Source organism: Mugil cephalus, chromosome 20 (assembly GCF_022458985.1).
Source record: "Mugil cephalus isolate CIBA_MC_2020 chromosome 20, CIBA_Mcephalus_1.1, whole genome shotgun sequence".
Lineage (NCBI taxonomy): Eukaryota > Metazoa > Chordata > Actinopteri > Mugiliformes > Mugilidae > Mugil > Mugil cephalus.
Genome location: NC_061789.1, coordinates 8171120 through 8192979, shown reverse-complemented (window position 1 = coordinate 8192979; position 21860 = coordinate 8171120). Strand labels below are relative to the sequence as shown.

The 21860-nt window shown below is 45.2% G+C and overlaps 1 protein-coding gene across 2 annotated transcripts in view; it reads left to right on the top strand.

Annotated features, from left to right (window-relative positions):
• prkar1b (protein kinase, cAMP-dependent, regulatory, type I, beta) overlaps positions 1–21860 on the top strand; it is a 70404-nt gene that overhangs the window by 7507 nt on the left and 41037 nt on the right. Inside the window, exons 1-3 of one of the 2 annotated variants that reach the window (XM_047571945.1) lie at positions 7244–7606; positions 10847–11017; positions 14303–14394. In XM_047571945.1, the coding sequence (XP_047427901.1) occupies positions 7604–7606; positions 10847–11017; positions 14303–14394 (266 nt within the window). In that variant the 5' untranslated portion in view covers positions 7244–7603. Of the gene's footprint in view, positions 1–7243; positions 7607–10846; positions 11018–14302; positions 14395–21860 lie in introns of those variants that run through there. The other variant, XM_047571944.1, reaches the window with a different exon arrangement.

Genomic DNA, 21860 nt, shown 5'->3' with positions numbered 1-21860 from the left:
TAATTAATTGCCATTACACTAACTCTGCGCTTTTGTGGTATGGATTTTTTTTTCTTTATCAAATGTGGTTTAATTTAAAGAAAAAATAAACCAACTTAAATAAGACATTGAGATGCCATGCGGGTGGACTTGTTCTGACGCGTGTTCTGTAATAAACAGTAAGCAATGTCCAGACATGGTCAAAAAAAACTGTTTGCTTTCCCCACAAATACAAACTTCCTTTCCCCCCCAGACTTCCACACTGGTGCTCCCCCTAAGTAAAACCCCGGAACTGCATGTAAATACATGAATGCAATTATTTAAATTAAGGATAACTGGAAATTATATAATGGCTCCAACATCAAAAAAGCATTTTTATATTGATGATCCATTTATAGAAGCATAAGTTTAAAATATAGACGGTTTTTCTCTTTCTAACTTTCTGTGAGAACATAGCCGGTGACTTAAGTGATGTCTCTCTCCTCCCTCTGCCATTTGCGCCACAGCCACGGAGGAATCAACACTTTGATCTTTATGTAACGTACCACCTGCGCTGGCAACTAAAATGTTCAGTGCAGTGACAGCAGTCACTCCTCAGCTCCATCTGTATGTCTGTGGCACTTGGACATGAGTCTGAATGCCACATTTTGATGGATGAGTACATCTCACAGCGCTGATAAGTCGATAGTTGGATCTTAGCTTGTGGGGTTTGCATCTTGCAGTCATTTTCTTTTTATGTTTTCAGTTGGTTTTATTTGCCACTGAGAAATACGACGACGTCTTTATTGGAAAACAATCTGAACAGCCACCATATTCAATTTGCCACTGCTATACCTGTTTAGACATTCGTTAATTGGTCATGAAAGAGTTCCTGCCTCTTCTGTGTGGTTATTTTTGTGTGTGTCTTGCAATCATTAGCAGAATGCCTCCTGTGTTATACTCTCACAGGGGTATCATAAGTTCGTGTCTCATGCTTCACTCCTGGCTTTTGACTGGTCCTGCCTTCATCCCTGTTGTCCCTTATCTTTTCATTCCTTTCTTTTTTCTTTTTTTCTTTTTTCCTCAGGGGCTGCACCCTCGCAGATTTCATGCGTCATCTGTTTTCTTCTCACCTCCTCCTCTTCATAACACATATCCCTTTCACCCCATCTCCACGTCAAAAAAAACATTTTCGTTTCTGACTGTTTTAAGGACAAGTACATTGGTATATTCCAACAAGATTCAGTTCAGTAATGATTAAATGATTTAGCTGCACCCTATGTATTTTGCTTCTCTAGCTTGCATATGTTAGTGCTTTCTCTCTGTATTCTTATTACACCTCCAGGATTTATATAATAAAACAATTGACATGTTTTTGGCAATTCGTTGATTTGCATTTATTTGATCTTAGTCTGGCATAGGCAGTTCTTGGGAATCATCAGAACTGGATGATCCTACAGCCAGTGACGTTTGCCTTAATCATTTCGCTGTAAATATCTTTTACAAGAGAACCTGGCTAGCTGTCTGAAAGGCTAATTAGACCTTGGTATATTATTCATATTATATAACTTGCACCAATCAGGCATAACATTATGACCTAATATTGTGTAAGTGCACCTCCCTGCCTCATCAGACTCATCAGAGAATGAAGCTTCTGATGGTGTCCTGTGGTGAGAGGCCTTTGCGTCCTACGAGTTGAGGAGAAGGTCCTCTGTGGATCAGGCTTCTAGTGCTTCCCACAGATAGTTAATCAGGTTGGGATCTAATGAGTTTGGGGGCCAGCTCAACACTTTATGCTGTTTTTCATGTTTTTGGAGTTGTTCCCAAGCCTCTTTTTGTGTGTCAGGCTGCATCCTGCTGGGGATGGCTGCTGCCATCAATGACTGTCATTGCTATCGGTTGGGGGTGCCTGGTCTGGTCTAGGTGGGTGGTGCATGTCTGATACGAATGCCAGCTCCTAAAGTTTCCCAGCAAGAAATTAAATTGTCACAAGATGGTCAGTGTTATTCGCTCCTCCTGTCGGTGGTTTTATTGTTGTGGCGTATTTGTCCCATAACATTATAAGCCTTCCGTGTGGAACGACATCACAATCAGGACCCAGAGGCATTATATTTATATCTCTCTACACATGTTTCACCGCATCCACGCGAAGGCCACTGTTGCGGTGATTTGTAGTTATGTTTCGCTCGAGTCAGCGACCCCAACGCGCATCAAGCAAAACAAACGTTAGCGCCGCTTCGTCAGCTCCGCTCGTGAAGGATTCGATCGCGTTGCATTAGGGGAGAATTCCTCGCTCCGTGTCTGTCATTGTATCAGTCAGTCAGCCACGGTCTCCCCCTCCCTTGTAAGATGAGAAGCCTTTCTGTGCTGCCAGCCATTCAGCTGTCACCAGGACCTATCATAACAAATCCACCAGTCCCTTCAAAGGGCCCTGATTGACAATTCATCAGGAGGGTTTGGTTGTTTGTTGAGTCTGCTGAGAGCATTTAGGGAGAATTATGCGGAGCTTTGGATTATCTTCCCCGTCCTCTACTGTCTTACCTCCTGCTTTGTTTACTTGATCTGTGTCATTGTTTTCCGCTTTAGATCAGCTCACATACGTTAACACTAGTGGCATATTTGGTAAAAAATTAACTCCCGCATCATAAACTATCTCTCATGCGCAAATACTCTCTAAAGTGTAATTAGTGTGTTCAGTCTCTATGTTCCCTCATCATCAACACCAGTGCTGGGAGCAGGGGAGTTTGTCGGATCAGCCAGGGTTGTGCGCAGTGACCCGGGCCTAAACCTCCTCCTTCATGGGCCCCAGCCAGGTAAACCTGGACCCCCAGCCCCCTGTCTCACTGGTGGTCCTTCTTTGTCCTCTCTCATCTGCCCGTTGCATCCCTCCGCCCCTCTTTACCAGTGGGTGGTTAATGTGAGCGAAGGAACATCTACATTAACTTAACAAAACAAGCATGCCTGATCAGGCAACGTAACTTGTTTTTAATAGCAGACCGGATTATGACAAAATGTCAAATGTCTCGTAGGATTAAACGATGTGCTTGGGATTGTAACTTTGGAATGAGGTGTTGACATTTCGGATCCTAAAGGTCAAAGGGGACATTATGAAGTTACCTATGTTGCTGACGTTAAGCTTAGAGTGTTGATAGCAATGTTGGGGTCCATTCCCATGGAAGAAAATTGAAAACCTGCAAAATTGGTTGCTACCGAAACATGCAAATGTTGTTCTTAAATAATGTGGGAAAACATACAGTCAATAGGTATGGGTGCAGGGAATAATCAGACAAACAAACTGCCTGCCAATGTTAGCATGGCTGCTAACGTTATCTGTGTTGGTCTATGAGAATGGACCCCCACATGGCTGTTGTTTGTTGAACCTAGCTACCGTAACATTGAAAGTCTTGGTTTAAGAAATGTAGGAGCTCTCTTGTTGGTCTGCAGGCCGCCAGTCAGAGGCCAAATGAGTCAAATCCTTTTAAAGTCTTACACCATAGTCCATGCAAGTCTAAGTACACACGACCGATGCAGTGAAACTGTGAATGGCTCATTAAATTAGTCAGTATGTTCACATGCACGTGAAAAAAACAAACAAATTATTGCCTTAATCCAACTTTAACTGGACATCTTGAGTGCATGTAAACACGTTAAAACTAAACTAAAAGTATAAGTTCTCCTTATCCAATTAAAACACCCAGATAATGCAATTGGAAATCGATTTTCCCTGGCATACGCCTTAATTGGACTTTAACTGGGCAACGTGTGTGTGCATGCTCCACAACCGCTGCACTGGCATATGTCCCTGGAACAAAAAAATGAAAGGCCAGTCTGCCGCTTTAGACTCCGGTGGTTTATTTTATGATGTAATAGGTCAACCAGAAAGGGGGTCGTATTAACCCACTAAAAAGACACATATCGCCACCTAGTGTTGTGGAGGAGGACATGTTCCTGTCAGTTATTCGATTTTCTCCATTGTAAACCGCATTCAGAGAGTCAAATTTTTAGTTTTGTGCATGTAAACACACTTGAGTTATTGGTGCCTTTGATCGCTCTCACACTACTTGGATGGCTGTTACATTTTTGAGCTAATACATGCAAACAAGCGCTGACCTCCGGGGATTGCGTGCATCCGTAAGATCCCAGACCTAGGGACGTCTCATTCGATGGTCTTCCCTTTGACAACTTTCGATGGTACTTTACCTGCCTACCATGGTTACCAAGGGTAACAGGGAATCAGGGTTTGTTTCCAGAGAGGAAGCCTGAGAAACAGTCTGAGGATGGCAGCAGGCGAGCAAATTACTCAACCCTGACTCGGGGAGGCAGTGACAAAAAATAACAATGTAGGACGGCAGCATATTATATGAGTCTGGACAGACATGGATATAAACTGCAATTTGTCTGGTTGTCCGAGGCATTACAACCACTAGGTGGTAATTTTAGTTGATTTGGATTTAGGCTGCACAGTACAGTCTTGATGAATATGAGTATTACCTTTGCATAACAGCTAGTGTATGGACGGATGCTCCATGTCTGTCCAGAATTGTAGCACAGATTTGCAGATCCCTGCAAATTTAACCTTGTTATTTCGAAGGCCTGGAATCACAGGGACTGTTGCTTAAGGGCCACGTTCAAAGAGGTAGTTTTGCCTGTTAAAATTACAGAAGTGATATAGCCAGCGGAGAGTTGCAATTTGGACGGCGAGCCTCCGTCTGTGTCTGGGGTTGCACCAATAAATAGAGTGAACATCATTTCACAGCGCTGCACACACTGGCAGACCGAATACAGCGGCGGGCTTTCTGTCCATTGTGTTGCTGTAATGGTGTGGAACAGAATGATGAGCACACTGTTAGCTCCACTGGTGGATCAGCTCTGCATGCTTCATTACCTGTGCGGCTTGTGTGTGTGCGTTGGTGTGTGTGCGCCGTGTTTGCGCGCCACCTTGTTGTCTTTGGTTCACTCGCACGCTTTCAGCCCCGGCAGTGGAGGGTGAAACTTTGTATGTCAACGGGACGAGGGCTATCTAAGGTAACCACTTAAGGATGTTTCCTTATCTGGAAGAATGGATGTTTTCGAGGGTGTTTACGCTGCGAAACCGGCTGATCCTTTTTTGATGGGTTGAAAGATTTTGCGCTGAGCGTGGGGTGGTCCGCTTTATTAATCCCGGTTAGTCACAGCTCTCCGGTTGAAAGTTAGTCGCAACTTTCAGGGAAACAAATTGGTTCAGGGAATGAACAAAGGAAGATGGATCCATTTTAATATGACTCATCTGTAAAAGAGTTTAAATTGAACTTGATGGTGGTTTTAATAACGGCTGCTTTACGCGGAGCGAGCGCGTGAGGGGATTGGGTTCGTGTCGTCTCGCGTCTTTCCCTGTTCTTTTAATCTCCGAGCCGCGGTCGCTAATGGACGGCGAGAAGCTACCGTGTCCTGCTTACGCCCGTGTCCTCTGTCTCCTCTCCCTCCTCTTCTGTCCTCTCCCTGGCACGCAGCCGCTCGTGATGACGCAGGGAGAGCAGAGCAGATGAGAGGAGAGAAGGAGTCTGAAATAGGGCAGTAGCTTAGAGCAGTGGGATATGTATCAGTAAATAAGCAGAACAGAAACGGAGGCGAACGGAGGCTTTTGGAAAGATGTGAGGCAAAAACGGTCTGCAGATTTGTTTGGGTTAGCTATTCTATCCAGCTACGTAACCCTGGAAATATGCACTCACCGGCTGCTGATTACACCTTGCTAGTAAAAGGTTGGACCCCCTTTTACCTTCAGAACTGCCTTAATTCTTCCTGTCATACTTTCAACAAGGTGTTGGAAACATCTCTCAGAGATTTTGCTCCATATTGGCATGATAGCATCACACAGTTGCTGCAGATTTGTCGGCTGCACATCTATGATGAGAACCTCCCGTTCCACCACATCCCAAAGGTTCCTCTATTGGACTGAGATCTGGTGACTGTGGAGGCCGTTGGAGTACAGTGAACTCATTGTCAGGTTCAAGAAACCAGTTTGAGATCGTATGAGCTTTGGTGCATTATCCTGTTGGACGTAGCCGTCAGAAGATTGATCCACTGTGGTCAGGTGTGGTGGACATGGTCAGGAACAATACTCAGGGAGGCTGTGGCATTTAAACCATGCTCAGTTTGTTCTAAGGAGCCCAAAGTGTGCCAAGAAAATATCCACCACACCATTAAAACACCACCAGCCTGAACCGTTGATACACGGCAGGATGGATCCATGCTTTCACGTTGTTTACGCCAAATTCTCACCCTGCCATCTGAATGTCACAGCTGAAATCGAGACTCGTCAGACCAGGCAACGTTTTTCCAATCTTCTATTGTCCAGTGTTTGTGAGCTTGTGTGAACTGTAGTCTCAGTTTCCTGTTCTTAGCTGACAGAGTGGCACCCGGTGTGGTCTTCTGCTGCTGTAGCCCATGTCGTAGTCCACGTTTTCTCTTTTTCTGACCATTCTCTTTAAACCCTGGAAAAAGCTGTGCGTGAAAATCCCAGTAGATCAGCAGTTTCTGGAATACCCGTCTGGCAAATCCCCTTTCTTCCGCATTCTGATGCTCGGTTTGAACTTCAGCAAGTTGTCTTGATCTCCTCTACACGCCTAAATGCATTGAGTTGCAGTCATGTGATCGGCTGGTTAGCCATTCGCGTTAACAAGCAACCGAACAATAACGTGGCCAGTGAGTGTGTAATAAATGCTGTCTGAAGCTGCCGTGTTTGCGAAAAGAAAAGCGCTGGTCTGCTGCTGGCCAAGACACATTGCAGCTGGTCTCAGAGCACCTCGGGGCCGATGACGCCTCCCGCATAAACATCTTTGGCCTTCTGTTCGTGCCAGAACAGTACAAACGCTTGTTGGAGCCAGACACAAAGTCCTCGCTTGATTACTGACCCTGTGACCTAAAGACGCGGCGCGCACGGGGAAAACAGCGGACGGGAAATGCACGGGACGGTGATGCATCCCCAAGCGGGAATGTTTGGATCCATTCACTGGTGGCGGAGGAGGAGGGTGACGTCCTCCCGTCCGCGAATCGATTCGCTTTGCGCGAGAAGGGGACGACGTGTCAACAGGCGCCAGATCTGGTGTGTGTGTGCGCGAACGTAGGTGCGCGGGCTGCCATCGCTTCCCTTCTCAGGCACCAGCCATTCAGGATGCTCACGGCACCCAGTTGTCATAGAGACGGAGGGCAGCGAGAGGAGCCCGCTCGTTGCGCCACCTGATTGTGAGCGCGAGGGAGAGAGGGAGAGAGGGGAGTTACAGAGAGAGGGGTAGAAAGCAGGGAGTTGCGCAGGAGCGATGAGAGACGGGCTTTTTTTTTTTTTTCTTCCTTTTTTCGCTGCGATCAGTGTTTTCATCAATAGAATCGTTCTGTAGCTGCTGTGTCGTGGACGTTTTCTGCCACTTCTCTCGCGGCGCCGCGCGCCAACTTGGATTCTCTGCTCACCTGCGCGCACACACGCACACACACAAACACACAGCCGTTGTTGTGCCACAATGGCAAGATGCTGATGCGCTCTGACACGTGTGTCAGGTGTTTATGAGATGGGGATCCATGTGCGCTGATTGCCATGCACGCTTTGACTTGATGCCTGGCTCCTCCGGCAGGCTGAGGGACACAACAGGTCTGGCGAGGGGCCCTCCATGCCATGGTAAATACCTTCCGATCGCTAGCCTCCCGGAGCTAACCCGCGTTGTTTACTGCGAGGTAGAGAGCGTCTGAGGCGGCAGCGGCGGCATCAGCAGCGTGGAAACAGATTCTAACTTGCAGTTTGTCTGGATGAGCGGAGGAGGATTCACGTTTGTTTGCGCGCGAGTGTTTCGGCTCTTTAGAGGATGCAGTGTGTTACCTGCGGAGTTCGTGAGCTCTCGTCTCCCCCTGCAGTTTGCCCGTGTCTGTGTTTGCAAGGTTGCGAGTGTTAATGCGAGTCGTGTGTGTGTGCGCGCGCGCGCGTGTGTGTGTGTGTGTGCATCGATGCCGCTGCTCTTCGCTTCTGCTTCCCCTCTTCTGTTCCTGCTGGCTGTGTTCCCTCAAGCAGTGACTCTGCGTAAGCAGGAGGTGTGTGTGTGTGTGTGTGTGTGTGTGTGTGTGTGGGGGGGGGTAGTCTGGAGTACATTCGCTTGCTCATCTGCCTCGCGCTTGTGTGTATGTAGATCTGCATCATCACATTGTTTTACATAGACTTTGAACAGAGCATTTATGAGCAGGAGAGAATCACACGGGGTGGGTGGTGGTGGAGGTCGGGGTGCGGGTGGAGGGGTGAAATTGAGAGATACGGCGACAAAGAGATCATATGAAAGGCTGCCAGCTCTAAAACTGAGTCAAAGAGCAAGATTCAGTAACGAGGGCCTTGTAGACGACTGACTCACATTTTGTTTTATCATTTCAGCATGGACGTGTTACTGTCTCCATTCCTATTCCATTATGCTGATGGGTTTTTTTTTGTGCAGTTGCAGGGAAACAATGTGCAGAAAAGTGCTGAGTTATGAGGTCTGGATTTGGCATTTGTATTTGTCTCGGTCTTTAGATAATACAGCAGTCTCCTCGCTGTCTCACGCTCTCTCCATCTCTTTCTGTTTTCTGTTTCGCCGTGTTCTCAGCCTCTCAGTGTCACAGGTTCCCTCTCTCCCTGTCGGTATACGAGCGGAGAGCGATTCTTTCTCCAGACCTCAGTTTTTCTCTGATTGGCTGCACACATATTTGTGTACACGAATATTATCCCGATTATCTAGAATGAATCAACTCACCAGCGTGATTCAGTAGAGGCCACCTCTTCCAGGCTGTTACGATTCCCCAGCTTTTCTCTCTGTCGTGCTGTTGGCTTTAGTCTATGCGGTGTGTTCAGGTGCAACTTTTTAGCTCAGACACAGGTGACCTCAGGTGTCGTCCTTTTTTTAGTTGCAGCGTGCGTCACCAATTCGGATGCACGATGTGTCCTTTTTGTTCAGAACATTGGTATTTTGATGACATTTGATGAGAAACAAGGTTTTACTTTTTTACTTTGAGTTAGTTTTCAGTAAATGCTCATACTATAAAATACAATTTCATTGGGCCTTTCTGGGTGCATGTTCTCCCTGTGTCTGCGTGTGTTTTCTCTGGGTACTCCTGTTTCCTCCCACCTCCAAAGACATGCTCATCAGGTTGATTGGTGATTCTAAATTGACCCTAGGTGTGAATGGTTGTTTGTGTGTTAGCCCTGCGATAGGATGATGACCTGTCCAGGGTGGACCCCGCCTCTCAGCTGGGATAGGCTCCAGCAACCCCCCACAACCCTAGTGAGGATAAGCCGTAGTAGAAGAAGAGATGAGATGAGATGAGATTTGACAACTAATACAACTTTCATTCATACACTGATTTCTATAACCTCCTGAGACCCGGCGTCCTCATATGGGGACATTGCGTTTTAGGTTCGTTGCAGCTTATTCTGCGTCATTTAGACACTTTTATCTGCTGTGCACTGGTAGAGAAGGGTCAGTACACTTGTTTATTTATGCTTATTAACTTTTCAAGCTTGATATGAGGTGCAAATTTAACAAAATCACAAGTACTCGTTTGAGGACGTTGGGATTTCATAATTTCCAATTATACTTTTGCATTAAAATGAACAGTTTTATTTTTTGGTTCTGAAATTGTAATATACAGTGAAATATTCCCCGTGTCCACATAATTTCTTTCAAAAACTACTTCCAGCTGTGAGAGGATGCTTATTTTTTATACTTCTCATGTCCGACTAATCCCAAATACCCAAATCTCAAAGATCGTAATCTAATTTTAAAGAAATTAAGATGCATTCCGAACAAATGCTTGGGTCTCAGGAGGTTAATGAATTCATCTGCTGCTTGTTTTTGTTTTTTTTCATTTGTCTATAAATTGAATAAAGAAAACACACAACTATATACACTTATCAGTTAATATATTAATCGAGGTTGATCCTGTGGATTTAAATCTCAGTTTTTGTTTATGGTTGGGCCCCTAGGAAGCTGAATTTGCTCACAATTATTTGCGCCCTTTCCGTTGATTTCCGTCTCTGTGCACAGTGATGATGCAGTGAACACGTACAGAAAACCCAGAAAAGGCCTGCAGTGTATTGAAATATTGCTGAACAAAAGGGCGATTTTTATAACTTCACCAAAACACTGTGAATAATACTGCTGAGATAATTCCTGTTGTGGTGTCAGACTCATTAAGGCTCTGAAAGACAGACATAAGCACACATTTCCTCCAAGTATACACAGCTGCTTTGAGTTTGGGCATGGAAATACACAGTAGACGAGGGCCGTCTTTGCACAAACCGTTATCTTGTTGCTCTTGTCTAAAAGCACTCTCACATATTAACACCGCCTTCAGTGGTTTTATTGTGTACTTATGCTAATGTGTTAATCAAGTTTGCTTTTAATAATTCACCACCTGCGGAGTATTCAGCAGTTGAAACAACATCCAGCCAGAAGCATCCTGTGTCTCCTTTGATGTCTCTGTTCCTTGTTGCTGAGCCATATTCTCTCTGCGTGTTTAGAAGATTAATATTTAATGCCTTTCGCCTCACACTGTGGCAGCTGGATATCAAGGCAGCGTGCACTCAGGACTAGGACATATTGGTTGCGCTTAATCTGAGATTCGTTCTGGTATATTAATGGTATGTGACCTTCCTGAAAACTCACATGATGCCTCATGTGAAGACAAGCGTTCGTGGAGGCTTATCAGCTCTTCTTCATGTGATAATTTTAGAGTGAAAGAATAAGAGCTGCTCTCAGACAATCTTGCCTGAAGCAACAGTAGTTGTTGCGTTTTTTTTTTCCACTACTTGAAATAATATACCCAGAGGGACATCTTTTTATTTTTTTTTAATTTTCCCCTCCTCTCTCATGTGTTTTTTTAATTTTTTTTTTTACAGGAAGAATGCAAGCAGATCATGGCACGCCAGAAATCTAACAGCCAGTCCGACTCACATGATGATGAGGTTTCTCCCCCACCGCCCAACCCTGTCGTCAAGGCCCGCCGCCGCAGGGGAGGGGTCAGCGCTGAGGTCTACACCGAGGAGGATGCTGTCAGCTATGTTCGCAAGGTCAGCCTTGGAATAGGAATGCATGCATACAGATCCAATGCCTTACACAAACTCATCAACATGCAAGAAGGCAGTGTGCACACAGTGTGCAGAGTAACAGCCAACATGTTTGTTGACACAATTAAAGAACCAGTTGCAGGGTTTAGTGCCATCTGTTGTTGAGGCTGCATATTGCACCCAACTCAATAGTTAGCCTTTCAACATAGGCAGCGCTACTACGTCTTTCTCTCATGTGAAAATGCTACACTGACTCAATACCCCATCTTGTGGTGGAAAGTTTTATTGCCCGAGGGTGTGGGTCAGTGCTAGCTGGTTAGCATAGTTCTCTTAACACGGGTGTTATTTCTTCACATTCTGTTGTTAACTTCTGAAAGTTTTAAACCAAATCAAATAATACACAGGTTCAAATATTTTTTTTAAATAAAACAAAGCTATCCATTTTGGCCTCAAGAGTTGGCTGACAGGAGCGAACTGCACTGTTAGCTTCTCCTCTGCTAATGTTGCAACATGCTTCTGGATTTTATCTGGGGACTGAGTAGGTTCTCGTCCAACTGCATGTAATATGCAGTCTTGTGATTGGCTGAGCAGAGATAGGGGCGGAGCCTATTGTGTACAGGAATAACAGGCCCTACATTTATGCCATTACTAAAATATATTGGATTCATGTTAAATGTGTATTTAAAGAAATTTAAATTTGTGGGGGAAAATTAAAAAAAAAATATTATATATATGAAAAAAAACATCTAATCAACCAAAGATTTTGCGACCTCCTGCAGTAACTCTGCGGACCCCCTAGGGTTTGCGGACCCCCTGTTGAAGACCTATGTTTTAAACTTCAAAAATAAAACAATCCAGCTAAATTCTAAAAGAGTCACGTCCAGACATAACAGGAATGAGGTGCAGGGGTTTGGGAGACAATATAAGTGTTTAAAATGAAATATTCAGTCATCATATACATCAGGCAGCCAGAGTATAATATAAAATTATTACAGCAGTTAATGAACTGTTTTGGACACGTCAGTGAATTTATTTCCAGCAAAATACAGGGTTCATGAATCACCTTCCAAACCGATGTGACTCATCCCCACTCAGGTGTTTGACTTCACGTCTTCATCATTAATTTTGCAGTCATTTTTTATTGTTCTAACTGAGCTGTAGCACGATTAAATGCAACAGCAAAACGAGTGTCTGGACTTATTGTGACTTTTTAGAGATTAGCTGGTGTCTGAATTTGCTCTCTATACTCTGCACTGATAAGCCATAACATTATGGCTGCCTGGTCATAATGACGGGCCAAGCGAATTACACTGATTATGTGGTTATTGTGACACCTTTCATTGGGTGGAATATATCAAAGTCAGTGTGATAGATGCAGGAGTGGTTTTCTTTTTCATTGCACATATGGTGCTTGCACGTCTCTTACATGGGATACAAGAAACACCCTTTTTGCCATTTCCATGAGGTTTGCACCTCCTGAACATATATATAACAGTTGAGTTGGTGATACGTAAAGTAACACATTAATACCAGGTCCCAGGTTCTCCAGAACAACATTACATCATTATGATTTGTGTATACTGGTTTCTAAAACAAACTTACATAATTATGTTTTGTCTTTATGGACAACCGGGCTGTTAGAGTTATCAGTCCAGCTACTCCCATGTGTTCTTTCCATAATTTATCAAAGCAATAATGCTATAAACTATAATTCACATTTCCACACACACACTCTCACACAAGCAGGTACACACACACACACACCCTAGCTGGTGTATCATTACCGGGCTTGTCCAATTGTAATGAACATGACGCAGCATTAATTGCCGGGTAATGACACGGTGGCATGAGCACCCATCACCACGGTGCAATCGCATGGGCCGCTGGAGCGTGCAGTGTGTGTGTGTGTCAGGTGTGTGAACGCACCGTGAAGACTCTACACCAGGGGTCTTCAGCGTACCCCCCCCCCCCTTGCTCTACGCTACACTCACGCGCGAGTGGCAGTTTTCCTCACTGTCCCCAAAACCACGTTACGGGCTGACTCACGCAGGAGGAAATTACTCCATGCGCTAACACAACAGATCCATCAGAGAAAAGTGAATTCAAATTAAATTACAATATGAAAGCACATTATTGTGAGGGATGATTTGCTCTGTCTATTCATGTACGCACACACACACACACACATAAACACACACTCCGCATCCATTCCATTAATGCCTCAATTCCGCGGAACACAAACAATTAGGTGAACTGATTAAAATGTTTGTGTTTGTCGAGTCTCGAACTAATTGTGAAGATCATATAACCAGGACCAGGTGTCCGTATAACGTCACAGATGAGCTAGAGATCCATCTTTTTCTCAGCTGGTTAGTCCCGAATGTCTTAACATTACCTCGACAACTATAGTATAAGTCTTGAATCATAACTGTGAGTTTTTCTTATTTTTATTTCGCCAGCTGGTGAAAAGCCAAGCGCTCTGACATCTAATTATCTCCTGGGTGAAGACGTGAAGGAAGATGGCCTGAAATCTCCGTCCTCCTCCAGCTCCGTGCCAGACCGGCCCGTTCTCTCTATCTGCCAGGCCTGACGTTATACGGACGGATAAAATAAAATAAAAAAAAAAATCGGTACTTTTTATTCTGCGAGTGATGTGGCCGCGCGTGCGTCCGCGCGCACGTTGCACGCGGTCGTCTTCATGTGGAGACATCTGTTGCTTTAACTTAATTACAACCTACCCCCCTCTGTGCCACAACGAGAGACAGGACGCACATATACGCGCACACTCCGCTCCCTCTCGTGTACAGTTTACAGTAAAATAAATAAGGAATTAATGAAATCTTCTTCTTGCTCTCCGTTTCGCTTACTTCCTCGACCCCTTTTTTTTTGCTTTAAAGTGAATCCACTAAGTTAAGGAGCAGCTGCTTTGTTGTGGCGTCCGACCTTACCCATTCCCTTCCCTCGAACACACACCGCACAGTCTGGGACGTGAAAATGCATGTTTTATGAATGAGTTCAGGGCTCTTGTGAATATTTCAGGCCTGCGCGAGATTTCGAGCGTAATCCCTGAACAGATGGGCCTTTCCAAAAATACGCCGATGCACACGTGCGGGATATTCCTTTCAGAGTTTGCCAGCGCGCTGCTCTTTAATTACTCGGTTTGGTCTGCTTTTGATGTCTGCCCCATTATGCGCCCGTGCTGGTTCGTTTCATGTGTCCACCTGTGTCGAATCCGCTTCCCTGTAACGGCGATTGCTCATTTTTATTATATTTTTTTTGTCTGCGCAGGTGATCCCAAAAGACTACAAGACCATGACCGCCTTGGCCAAGGCCATCTCCAAGAACGTGCTGTTCGCCCACCTGGACGACAACGAGAGAAGGTACGAGGCGATGCGGGCAAACCCAGATGTTTGGTCGGTGCATGTTTTAGACCATTGTTCGCGTTGAAGGTGTTGCCCTCTTGGCCCACTGAGTGCCAGTGTTGCCTGCGTCTCGAGCCTGCTCGAGTCACCGGCATACGTTTGCGAGCTGAACATGCACAGATGTCGGTGGAAGAGAAAGCGGGGGCATGCAGCGAATAAGTTGGAGGGAGGCCACTGGATGTGTACGTGCATTGTGTTGCCGGTTGCTGTGGCAACCCGTGGGCCTGCGCGGCGTCGCGTTTCATATTCAGAAACGGATGGCAGTGCAGAGATAAATACGGAGACAGCGAGAGATTCCCTCAATCCCTCCCCTTTTCTTACCATCTGCCCCTGTTCATTCTTCCTCCGCATTCCTCCTTTCCGGGCGTTCGTTCACCATCCTTCCATCTGTCCCAGATCTCCAGCGATGGCCCGGTCTGGCTCTGACAAGAAGAGGGGGGGGGGGTTGTGGGAAAGGCTCTCAGGTGGCTGGCGGTCCCGCCGGCCAGCCGGAATAATGTTTCATTAGCGGGGAGAATCCATTATGCCCCATGGAGAGGAAAGCACCTCTCGGCCAAAGCCTCCGCGGGCCAAACCCAAAACGCACTTTTTCCACTCTTTCGTCAGCTGACAATTTGCCCCGCTCCCTTGGCACAGGCGCGCCAGACGTCTGATTGCACGTCGCTGCCTCTGAAGTAGCCCCCGGAGCTGGGCGCAACGTGTGATGGGTTCAGACAGTTTTGGAAATCGCGTACTTGGAGTGGCTAATGTGGCAGCTTTAAGTTACAACAGAAAAAAAAATAAAAAAAATTAAAAAAAATATCAGGCAGGAGACCCGTAAAACCATCGGGTTTCAATATACTCAGCTGTGTAATGGCGTTTGTCGTCAGCCCCGTGGAACCGTGCGTGATGTGGAATCAGTCGGACTGGCTGTCATGTTCGCTGTCACTGCACGCGGCTGGTGTCACCCATTAGTGATGATTGTGCAGGGCCTCGGCAGCCAGTTGCCTTCCCGTCCTCTGTTCTTCTTCACTCTCCACTTAAAGCTGATGACGGTGGACGGCTGGTTGGCTGGCTGGCTGGTTGGCTGGCAGGCTGGCTGGCTGGTTGGCAGGCTGGCTGCTCGGTCGCATTGCGGTTGTGTTGTGGTTATTGCGCATGGAGCTTCCAAAGAAGGAGCTGTGTGGATGTGTGCCCAGTGCGGTCTTTTGGCATTAATGAAAAGCTGCACAAAGCAACCAGGAGGCCTGCGCAAAGATGTTTTCCCTGCTTCGGTTTGTCATGAAACCTTCAATCAATCTCATCCTAAATGTATCGACAGTCTCGACAATCGTAGTTTATCCCCCTCCGACCACAAGAAACAAGCCGGAGCTTCAGCAGAGCGGGGGATCGTTTTTGCGCGTTTATGCCTTCTGTCCGTCGCTGGCACTGATGAAGTCACAGTACATCAAGTTGCGCTACATGTGCCAGAGCTGCCTCGGACTGTCGCAGATTAGCAGATGGAGTCTGACGACGCGGCCCCCCCTCTCCTCCTCCACCTCCTCCTCCTCCTCCTCCTTTCTTTCTCTTCCTCGGCCTTCTCCTGTTCCGCTAACAGCTGTCCTTACAGATAATGCAGATATGGTCTGTGCGTGGAACCTGTGTTTGACATGAAAGTACACGAATAAAACTACTGTCAGAGTGATGGATCGGCGCATGAAACATTCGCGTTAACGGATGGACATACAGCGTGTAGTCCTCTTCTCGGCTACCGGGTTGCATTGGACTTTAATACTTTCGTCAAAACATTCAGTTGCGTTTTAGTTTGAGGTGTGTGTGTGTGGCCAGTGTCTGTGTGTGAAGAAACATCCTGTGCGATTAGTCACTCCGCGGTTATGTAAGATGAACACCACACAATTTGTCCCCCCATTAACTCTGCATTACGCTATCATCCCCTTCGGTAATGACGGAAGACAATGAAGTCCTCTTTGTTCCCCTTCTGAGGCCAGTGCCGTCTTTTTCCTCTCATCGCTTACTTTTTCGTGGTATTTTTTATTTTTTTTTTTGGCTCACCTTGTCCTCATGCACCGTAATCTCATCTTCTTCGCAGGCTTATCTGCCTTTCTAGGAATCCAGGGGAAACTGTGCTGTCACTTCAAGAAACACAGTTTTGCTAGCGCACTTGTTGACACTTCAGCCTTTTTTTATTTCTAATTTATTGATTATTATTCATTTATTTATTTCTAATGGCATGATTTCCATAATTAAAGCAAATGAATCACACATAGTATTTCTTTTAAATCTGTTCTAAATGTACCTTAAAAGGACATTTATCAAGTTTTTAATCATTATAATGCACATGGAAGTGGATATAAATGCTCACTTTTGTTTGTTGCAAGTGAGACTCTGGCGTTAACTGAATTCATATTCACGATAGTAAATGCAGATCAGTTTGGTCTTTCTAAGAGAACCATTTGGCAGGTGTTCGAAGCTAAACGCGCCATTCGTTCTTCTTTATTGTGGATTTCTTTGTCAGTTTTGACACTAGAGTGCGTTTCACCGCCCCCTGCAGGCTAACATGAGCGTTCGCACACACGTCCTCGTTTCCCAAACTATGAGTGCGGGTGAGCATCATAATCACAGAGCATGCATGCGTTAATTGTGCGTCAAAAAAATTAAGTTGTAGCTTCAAAAAGAATCAATGCTAAGTCGTTAGCTTTGACAGCCCTAATTACGGTGTGGTTAGTCTACAGTGCAATTGTGAAGACTAAATTTAAAAAAAAAATATTTACAATTAAGGTATAGTATCCATACACCATGTCAGTCCCTGTCTTTTTCAAAGATGATATATGTTAATAACCACATTATACCACATTATATAAGATTTCTCTTCACAGAACTTTATTCAGTAGTGAAGCTAGCCCCCCCTTCTTCTGGGGCTGAGACGACTGTATAATTACAGGAATGAGTTAGACAGGAGAAAAATGATCCAGAAGGACATCAGAATAATACTTCAACTAAAACAGAACCAGCTACTTGTCGGTGCTATTGCAAATATACTCAGCTTCCACTGCGAGCTGTGATGTAAAGATGTCAGGGTTTGTGTATGTGTCTGTCGTTCCTGTGCATTCAGTGGGAAAAACAAGAGCAAAGGCATTTGTACTCCCAATAAACTAAACATGCTGATTATATCCTTATTTAAACACTGACGTGTAGTGCTACCTGAGAACATGGGAAAATGCAGCTGAAGCAGGAGAAATGTGGCACTAACCTCGAGTCTGCTCTCTCTTTTATTCACCGTAACCTACGGCACAAAGAGAGCGTATCACTAACACACTGCGTTGTATTAAAGAAAAAAACAATCCTCCCTATAAACTACACGAGGAGTAGTTTTGATTTAAGGTGAAGGGTAAGTTTGGAAAGAGTCTGTCGGAAATAGACGCATAAACAAGCACGCACAAGCACTACAAAGGATGACAGGGATCGCATTAGCATGAGAAACAGACACACACGCATTTAGCGTGCCAGTAAGCGTATCCGAATGCGTTCCCAGTGTTGCTGCTCCAGCTGGGAGCGTGGAGTCTTTGATTAACACACCATTCCATATGTCAAACTTTATGGCCGCAAAGTTTTTTTAAGTCCTCCAGCCGGGTGTGAGTGTGTGTTTGTGCGCAGTCCCATATTTCCTCAGCTGCCTGCAAATAAACCTCAGCACATTTTGCGGGATTATGCACATCAGCTTTATATTGCTGTGTTTATTTAAAAGATGCATTACTAAGACGGATCCCCCAAAAGCCGCACGCAGCATTCATATTTAATAACAAATTACGATAGGAAATAAGTAATCTTCCCCACTCTGTGCAGCAGTGTTAATGTAGTGCAAATTTAGAAATATTTAATATTTCTGAATAAAATAGATGTATTTGTAATGAAGGTTATGAGAGAATACACGCAGGACATGCAAGCCAACCAAATGAGAATGGGACACTCCTAGAAAGCTACTTTTTGGAATATATTTGCTACCTGAAACCATTGGCTGTATACACTATGGACAACCCATTGTGACATCACCAGGTCACTATGTTGGACGAGCGTTACTCCGCCCACACTCAGGATACTCCAAATATGGATATGGAGGTCATGTGGGATGTTGATTACCTTTTAGCTGAGGCTACCGCTGGTTACTCAAAGAAGGAACGGCCTTAATTATGCAGAATTTTTAACCTTAATAAAAAAATAAACAAATGAGTTAGATAAAAATTCACCCCCCGTACAGTTGTCATGAATAGTGAAATAAACTATTCAGACCAAAATAAGTTTTTGTACCCGGTTGTAAACATGTTTAATAATGCTGTTAAGTTGGGGTTTTTAACATGGGGGTCTATGGGTATTTGCCCCTTTTTGGAGTCGGCCTCAAGTGGCCGCTCGATGAACTGCAGTTTTTTGGACTTCCGCATGCGCTTCTGTTTGCCTGGAATAATACAGTGTATAAAGATGGACGGCGGAAACTGCCTCTCAAAAGTGAAGCCAAGGCAAGAAGAGCTCCCTCTGGTGTTTGGCTGTTGTATAGATCATAAGTGACACCTCCTCCATATTAGTGAATGGGACTTGAGTTAATATAACGCTGGTGCATGATCATATGTAATTTTTTGGATAAGTTTCGTTTTAGTAAGTAATTAGAGGCGGTAGAAACAGGATGTGGCATAAAGGCGACTACCAGTTGCCATAACAATCGCTCCGTGAAATGGTCCTGGTTGAGGGAGAGCAGACCGTCGTTCAGCTTAATTATTATATTAGTTAAACGAAAACGCGGAATTGTCATCATCGATATTGTGACTCCGCATGGCTCCACTCTCTCCACCATATGGCTCAGACTCCAAAGTCACAAGATGCCGCCCGTATCCCCGGGAAAATAATGATAGTTTGGCCAATGCGAGGAAGTGGTCCATATTTATATACAGTCTATGCCTGAAACCTATAAAGGCCCTACGGGCATTGGTAATACTCCTCAACCTCCCCTAGGGGGCACCTCCTATGTGACCTGTGACAGATTTCATGAGTTTGTACAACCAAAGGTCACCACTGATGGAATAATCCTCCTGTCAGACGGGACCTTTAACTGTTTATGTCTTTAAACGTGGACGGTCTCTGTCATTAAGATGTTACTGCCAGTGGGTCACAGGGTGGACCTTTCTATCTGCTGCCCATTAGCTCCCATTATGACCTCATTATAATACGCCCTTACAAACATCCACATGGTTACACAAGATAAGATAGGAACAGGTGTTTGATTTCCCATTGTGTGCGAGCCTGCCTCGCTAACACCCAAATCAGCCTGCAACCACCTGTCTCAATACTCTACCCGTGCAGTAGTTATCATATCGTGTGAAACTATTATCTCACCATCTGGATTTTTGATTATTGTGTTTTGGTTTCAGCTGACTTACAGCTGATAAGATTTTAATAATTTTCAGATTAAAGATTAAAATGTGAAAAGGATGGATAAGATAATCAGGTCATGCTCCTTTGGTCAAATTTGGATATGGTCTCAGCCACTTGTCAAGTTTACAGGCTTGTGGTTGCGTAGCGTATACACGTCCGTATCTGGTGTTTGTGCAGGTGCAGCCTCATTTGCCAGCCTATCTTGCCACCACTTTCCCACCCCCTCTGTTCAATGTCCATTGAGAATCAGTCTTTTAATGTGGTCAGTGGAAGCGCTATCGCCTGTTTAAACACGCATTCTTTCAGTTCCTACTGTGACAGACCGTTTCTTATCCAGCTTCCTACCGAAGTGATACGCAATGAAAGTGGTGATAACAGCGTGATGTGGTGCATGTGTTAACGTCGGCCTGTTTTTCTGACTTTTTCTGCACACCTGGCTGAGTGACCTTCATGGTCTCTGGCGCGAGTGCAGCGTCGGGGGCGAAGTCAAGACAGGACCAGTTCTCCTGGATGCCTCTGGGAAATCTGTGCTGCATTTATTTTCCCCTCGGCGCACGAAAAACACACACACAAATTGACAGATATACTAATCAAGTCGTCTGCTCCTCGCTGCCTGCATTAGTCTAATGCCCACATACCACAAAACGCTCTCTCGGGGGGCTGGCGAGCATATACTAGAGACCTCGCTCTTTGCGTAGCCGCGCAAATAGTCTGGCAGGCGCAGGGAAAGACTGTTTATCCCATTTCTTGAGCTGTCTTGGCAGAGTTTGCAGTATTCGAAAATAACATTGCCATCTGGTTCCAGGAGTTATTAAAGCTTTCCAGGTCAGGACCTAAATGTAAATTAAATGAATACAGTGTTTTATCTTTGATACGCAAGACCTCGGCAACCGCACAATACTCCCAATCATGACCCAGTTCTGTGCTATCCCACTCTTGTTAGAGGGTATGAATTGCGCGCAGTGGCCAAAACATGGTGAAACACAACAAGACTGGGATTAGCTTCAGTTTCAGTTAGTTTAAGCTGGTTTCGGGTCATTTCAGTTCTGATAAATGTAGCTAAATAAAAGATGCTAAGACGCTAAGAGCTTTACTGAGAAGTAACGTTGAAATAGTTACTGTCGGCCGTAACTACGCCAAAACAACAACATTCCCAAACTTATCCGACAGCTCTCCAGAACGTAACTTTAGAAGTAACTTAAGGCGTGATTTCATCAAAAAATACAGCATAAATTAATATTACCTGACACAAAATGGGAAACACAACCCCAGGCTTCTGCGCCTGGATTCCAGTTGTTTCTTCATAATGCACCGATCCATTTACTTCTCTTTTCTTTGGCAGTCGGAGATATCTGTAAAAATATGTGCTTTTCAAATCCATTGCTACAGTCAATTGCACAACAGCACTTAAATGTTTTCAGCAAGGGATGCAATGAGGTCTGGGGGGGGGGCGATTGTGGTTACCTCATCCTGTCTGCTTTAATCCTCTTAATTAACAAGCAAAGTAATGAGTTGATGAAGTGACCGATTAGTTGACCTCTGACCCCTGAACCCTGACCTCTGCACCTTCCCCACCAGCCCCTGCCGACGGACGGGGAACATCTTTAGTGTACGGGCACTCTTTGCTTGTGTGTGTGTGTGTGTGTGTGTCCGTTAAGAGGCGGACAAACAATGGCAAGTTAGTGGCAGAAGACACGGAGAAACAAACAGTAGCGACGGGAAAGGCGCTAAACTGACTGAGTCGACAAAACAAAAGAGCTTTGGAGCCGGATCGGATGAGCGCAGTCGTCGTCGTCACATCATATTGCTCAGATGCGGATGTTTCGGTGGCTCTGAGACTTAATGTCACACGGGTTATTTCTAAAATACCAAAACACGGCGAATGTGGCAGAACGCGGCCGTGCACTACTCACGTCAGCATCCAGTCTGTTGTTACCGCGCAGCCTCCCCTAGGGGGTGTTTTCGCCACACCGACGTAGGAACAGGTATTCTGTCCTGCACAGGCGCATTTGATCTTGTAATGA